Source organism: Lupinus angustifolius, unplaced genomic scaffold (assembly GCF_001865875.1).
Source record: "Lupinus angustifolius cultivar Tanjil unplaced genomic scaffold, LupAngTanjil_v1.0 Scaffold_35_66, whole genome shotgun sequence".
Lineage (NCBI taxonomy): Eukaryota > Viridiplantae > Streptophyta > Magnoliopsida > Fabales > Fabaceae > Lupinus > Lupinus angustifolius.
Genome location: NW_017720802.1, coordinates 16,875 through 23,452, shown reverse-complemented (window position 1 = coordinate 23,452; position 6,578 = coordinate 16,875). Strand labels below are relative to the sequence as shown.

At 32.2% G+C, this 6,578-nt stretch overlaps 2 protein-coding genes across 2 annotated transcripts; both read left to right on the top strand.

Annotated features, from left to right (window-relative positions):
• The first annotated feature begins 3,714 nt into the window (after window positions 1-3,714).
• On the top strand, window positions 3,715-5,097 carry LOC109338669 (putative nuclease HARBI1). Its single transcript, XM_019575954.1, has 3 exons — window positions 3,715-4,236; window positions 4,315-4,522; window positions 4,631-5,097. Exons 1-3 carry the CDS (start codon window positions 3,715-3,717, stop codon window positions 5,095-5,097), a joined length of 1,197 nt encoding a protein of 398 aa, XP_019431499.1.
• A 212-nt stretch (window positions 5,098-5,309) lies between these two features.
• Window positions 5,310-6,144, top strand: LOC109338668 (L10-interacting MYB domain-containing protein-like). The gene is made up of 2 exons (XM_019575953.1): window positions 5,310-5,639; window positions 5,776-6,144. The coding sequence occupies exons 1-2, from the start codon at window positions 5,310-5,312 to the stop codon at window positions 6,142-6,144; spliced, it is 699 nt and encodes a 232-aa protein (XP_019431498.1).
• Window positions 6,145-6,578: the final 434 nt, after the last annotated feature.

Here is a 6,578-nt window from a genome sequence, read left to right as displayed (position 1 = left end):
TCAGATAAATTATAACCTAATCTTAAAAATCCATCTTCATCCATGGTTGTGCATGGATACATGACCATGCCATGGACCAGTTTTCTTCTGGAAGTCGTGGGCTTGAGGATCTACATGAGCATTGTATCATTACATGGGCCTTGGATACACAAACTTGTTACACGGTCGTGTGTGTATACTTAATCATAGACAAAACCATATATAAAATTTCTTGTATTTTCCGTTCATGGTACACGGTCGTACCTTTGCAGACCGGTAAATTGTGTTTCCCTTCATTATTTTGGGATTCTTTCCTTAAATTCTACTGTATCCCTAGACTTGATTGGTGTTGATCTGTTACCTTTTCTTCACTATTCTCAACTTCAGGCATGCCTTGAAGTCAAACTTTTAATTATTCTAATGTTGGGCTAATTTCACCCATTCTTGGGCTTATTTATTAATTCTTGCACGATTAAACCAAACTAACACCTAACCCTTATTAAGTATAAAAGTAATCTAAAAAAAATCTAATTTAGCTACAAAATGCATGAAAAACATAAGGTAAAAATATGCTAAAAATTCAAACACATAAATCTCCTCAAGGTTAATCCTTAATTGTCCTTAAGCAAGTAACTATCGCCAAATTAAATATTAGATTCAATTACAACATTTAGAGAAGGACCCATAATTCATATAAGTATCAGATGACAAGGTAATTACAATTAGGCACACAAACATGATAGTTAAAAATAGTTTAGTACAAAGCAAAATATAAAACCATGTCAAATGCTGAATAAGGGTCATCTTCTCACATCACTCTCAATGTGTTTGAATTTCTACAAAATATATTGCCTTATACTTAACTGTAGACCAAATAGTAAGTGAATTTATTGAATGCATACTGGAAACAATAGGTCTTACTTTTGGTTGTAAGACCTATTGACTATTGACTATCCACCTACAAAAGGAAGATAGTTGGGGGCTTTAATTTACTTACTTCCAATGTTTTACATAACGATAGGGGCATAATACTAACACTTGCCCCAAAATCATATAAAACCTTATCAAAGCCGGTATTCCTAATAAAACTAGGGATTGAAAAGGTACAAGAAACTTTTAGTTTAATAAGAAGTTTCTTTGAATTAAAGCAATGCACTCTTCAATTCATGCAACCATTTTATAATCCTCTAACTTGATTTTCTTATATAAGATGTCATATTTTATGCATAAGTAGGATTAATTGCAATACGTGAAGGACACATTGATCCATAATTTCTTTAGAGCATCTATAAATTTCCGAATTTGTTTTCTAGCTTGGCTCTTGCTAATCTTTGCGAAAAAGATAATGGTTGTTGATATGGTGAAGGCATCACATAATGGGACACTTTTCTGGTTCGTTTTAATCTATGAGAGATTTTGTCACAATACACTCTTCTTCCACTTTCTCAGTTATTCCTTTTAATTATGGGTTCATTATGTTCCTTTAGGCTTTGTTTGGGAGACTTAATTTGGAGGGAAAGGGAAGGAATGGGATAGTTTAGGAGGGAAATCCCTTGTTTGGGAGTTTAATTATAGGAGGGGGAGGGTTTTGAATTTTTTTTAAAACCCTCTAAAACCCCCATAACCCCATTTTTTGCTGTTCCCCCATTTTGGGGGTTTTTGGGAGAAAAACAAGGTAAAATACCAAATTATCCTTACTAACATTTGTTAATTACATCTATACCCTTTCTCATTTATTTTTACCTAGTTTATTCCTGCGTTCTTTCTCTCCTTCTCTCTATGTGAAGCTTCAACCAGAAATCCAGAAATGATGATGAAGCTATCTTTCTTTGTCATGCACGATTGGTAACTTTCTCCTTTCATTGATGAATCAATTTGTGTTTTCTTCTCATTCTTGATTTTCATTGCTTCTTTCTCTCTCAGGATTTTGTGATTTTCGTTGGATTGAAGGTGGTTTAACTTTTATGTTTGTAAGAATCTCGAATTATACTTGGTATGTACCACTACGAATCTAAACACTTCTATTTTCAATATCATGTTCAATTTGTCACTATAATTAGTGAATTTGTATTCTAGATCTATTATGTTAGGTTTATGTTTATGTTTCTAGAAGACAATGCATAATTGTTGTTGAGATTTTTAGAACTTCACATTTTGTTATTTATATAATGGTTAGTGTGAATTTTCTACTCTTCATGATACATTTAATTTTTAATGGGATGTTCTGTATCAACCATGGCCATTTTGTTTACATTTTTCATTGTGAAGAAATCCATCTTTTGTAAATAATGTTGCTACTGAAGGAAGCCTTCTTTTTGTTTCAACTATCTATGTGATTATAAGATAGGTGTGTGGACTTTATTTAACAATAGCATTCATTCTTTATGAAAACTTAAAGTTAGTTTTTATATAAGAAATGAGGTTGTAATTGTAGCAGGAAGTGGAAAAGGAATAGGAAAAAGTGTATCATAAAAACACAAGCAAAACATCTTTGCTTTTGTTAACATTATGCTATTGGTACCTCCAAAATATGAGAGAATGGTTAGAATGATTGAAAAAGTTTTGTTTTCTTGTGTGTGTTTTAATAGTGGCCTTATGTAGAAGCCATAATCCTATTAGACTTGTCATTATATAGATGTTTCATCACTTTCCCCATTGTCTAAAAAATAATTCTATCTTTTCTATTTGACTCAAGCCCCCATCACTTTCTTAATCATCTAAATCTTATGTCTATGTTTCAACTTTTTTCTTATTTAATTGACTTGCATGTTGTTACATTTTTGCAATTGTCATGATCTCTTCTTTACTTACTGTTAGTGAAGTGCCCTTATGGTTGGTGGGAATGAAGGTTGCAAGTACATTAGAATGAGAGGATAGTGCATTAGAATATTGTTCTGGCATTTGTTGTTGAGATTTGAGAAGTACCCTCAATCATTTTTTCTCTCTTAGTTTTGGTTTATTTCTAGCTTGCCTTTATGGTGTTTCAAGATGTATTAAATTGTATTCTTGTTTCCCTTGATAAAATTTGGCATAAAGTTTGTGTCCAAAAGCAAAATTTGATTGGACTATGTTTTTCATTTTCTTAAACATGTGTTTCTTAACCAAAGTGTTAGTCTAGTGGTGTAAGGTCCTACTAGATCTCAGAAAGACCAAATGGTTAAAAGTTTGATTCCATATATTATGACATCATATTCAAAAATCTTCTTCTCCAACAATGAATAGATCTAGTGTCACAATTTTGTTTCCTAATTGTCTAACATTGTTACTTTGCTTGATCTAAGTAATTTATACTAAAAATTAATTCACTGTTCTAGCAACAAATTTGTGACTATAACTATCCAATAGTAGAATTTGGTGTTATGTTATTATTTGCATCAATGAATCCCAACCAAATTGGGGTCAACTTGTTCAGAACAAGTTCTGATGCTTTACTCTTTAGATAGGTAAAAAAATTCCTCTGTTACAAGAATGAGGCTATTGCTCCTCAAAATTTATGATTAGTAACAATTTGTGTGTGGATTGAATGTATTGCATTTGTGATACATATAATATGTTTTATGATTCTCAATGTGTATTCATCAAATATCTAAGCTTGTAGTATAAAGCTTAGTTGTTGAGCTAATGTCCTAAAATCACTAAATTTATAAATATAGAGTTTGATATTTAGCTAGGTCCAGAGTTAGATGTTAGTTAGGACCTAATATTCTCTTTATGTAAATGACAATAGAATAATAGATGGATGATCAAGGAGAAGAGAGAAGTCTTGCTTACTTTAGATGGAGAGAAAGTCGTCAAAGGGCTATTGTTCAAGTTATATGTATTGTAGTTTATTACTACATAATGAAAGTCCAATCTCAAAGAAGGATAGTTGATCGTGCTTTGACTTTAGAAAAGGATAGAATAAGAAGGGACTTTATGAAGAAACTTGATACCATCGAAGGTAAAAAGTTAACAAGAATGAGGCCTAAAACCTTCTTAAATTTATGTGCTCTATTAGAATCAGAGGGTGGACTTCGATCAACACAAAGGGTTAGTGTAGAGGAACAAGTTGCCAAAACACTCTACATTCTAACACATAATGTAAGAAATCATCAGATTCAATTCTGGTTTCAACGATCTGGTGAGACTATCAGTCGTCATTTCCATCGTGTGCTTTTGTCGATAATTGAGTTAGAAGAGAGATATCTCAAGCAACCTGATGGCAGACGAATCCCTATAGAAATTCTTGGAAGCAACCGATTTAACCCATTTTTTAAGGTAAAATATATTTAATATTAAAATTAAGAATTTGCATATTAAAAAATATTGATGTCAATGATAAATTGCCAATGATAGGATTGTGTTGGGGCAATTGATTGTACACACGTTCGTGTAAAAGTGCCATTATTTGAAGCTCCAAAATATCGTGGTAGGAAGGATTTTCCAACACAAAATGTTCTAGTTGCATGCTCTTTTGATCTAAGGTTTACTTATGTTCTGCATGGATGGGAGAGCACAACATCTGATTCAAGAGTATTGAAAGATGCATTACGTAGAACAAATAGTCTGTAGATATTTAGAGGTAGTGAAGATACTATATTTTTTCTTCATATTTTTCTTTTTCCTTCTTCCTTTATGTATATTTTTTTTGAAATAATTCATGTTTTATTAGGTAAATTTTATCTTCTCGATGCTGGATTCATGTTGAGAAAGGGACTAATTACCCCTTATAGATCAACACGTTATCACTTGAAGGAATTCTCTGCAAGAAATCCACCTCGAACACCTCAAGAATTATTCAACAATCTACACTCTTCCTTGCGCAATGTTGTTGAAAGGGCTTTTGGAGTTTTGAAAAAAAAATTTCCTATTATTGCAAGTGGAACTGAGTCAAATTATGGAATCAAAACTCAAAGTAGAATTATCATAGCATGTTGCATTTTGCATAATTACTTGGTAGGTTTAGACCCCGTTGAGGATAAAGAATTGTTAGCTGAGGTGGATGTAGAAATTTATTGTGAAAGTGTAGCTCAATATGATGGAGCACTAACAAATGACAATGATGAAGAACATACTCGCTTGGGAGAGAATTTGAGAAATTCTATAGCTGCTGCTATGTGGACAGACTATCAGTCTTGATGACGAATTAATTTGAGAATTTGTGATGTATTGTTATGCAATATTTTAGAATTTATAGTGTTTTCTTGATGTTTTCTGTATGATGTATTTCATGACTTATATACATTGGGATGTTAATTTAGAATTTGATATTTATGATGTTTTAATATAAGAATTTGTGATGTATTTTATTAATATCTATTTCATGAATTTGTGACAAATTTTTAGGAATAATGTCTGAGACAAAAAGTGAGCCTAAAAGAGAGACATGGACTGATGATATGGATAATACACTTGTTGAGGCTTTTTTGCATCAACAAAATGAGGGAAATAGAGTGAATGGGACCTTTACTACAGCTGCCTATGAAGCCATAGTTAAGGAGTTACAGGAAAAATTTGAAAGAGCTTTTGGGAAGGAAAAAGTGAAAGGTCGTTGGAAGTTATTGAAGAGACGATTTTCTAAATGTTTTGATTTGTTCAAAAATGGCTTGAGTGGATTTGCTTGGGATCCAACGACAAAGCGTTGGTGTGCCGAAGAAGAAGTTTGGCAACAACTAATTGAGGTATAATAATATTATTTTCGATTTTATTGTATATTAAAATTATAATAAAATTAAAAATGCATGTTGTTTCAATACCTTATTATGTTGCATCCATTTTAGAAGGTTGGAGGATTAATAATTTCTTTTTTTGCGATAGAAAAATCCTAATGCTGAAGAATGGATGAAAAAACCTATAGCAAATTATGACAAGATGATGATCTTGTATGGAAAGGATAGAGCTATTGGACAACATGCTGAGACTGCAAAAGACATTAGAAACAAAAGACAATTGGTGGGTGAGTCTGAGTCTTTTGATGATGCTAATGGGGTGACATTGGAGAGCGTTCAAGGCACTAACGATGGAAATGAAGTAACGTCTCCAGAGGTACAAGGAACTCATAATCAAGCTAAAAGGTCAAGAAAATCAAAGGATGATGAAGAATTGGATGGAATAAAGGTAGCACTACAAGATCTTGCCTCAGCTATTAGAGAGGGCAACATTGTGTATGAGAAAGTTACGCAATAACCTCTCATTTCTGAAGCTGAAATCTCGAAGCTTGGAGGATTTAAATATTGAAAGACATGTCTTTACTCGTGCATATTTGTATTTACTTGACAATCCTGATAGGATTAGAGCTGTAATTGGTTGTCCTCCAGACAAGCGCAAAGAGTTACTACTTGAGATGGTACTTGGTCCAGTTGATCCCTCGAGGTACTTGTCCCAGTTTCCTTGTGTATCATATTATTTATTTACATCTTGCAAATTCTCTTTTATCAAATGTAAATTTCTGATTACTTTTTATTTACTTATTTGCAGGCATCGAAGAATAGTTTGGAAAAAATACAAATTGGTCAACGTTTGAAATGGTGAAAGTTTATCATATTTTTATATTAGTTGTAATTAATTTGAGTAAAATCAATATACTTAAGAATAGAGATGAACTTTGAATTCTTACTTTT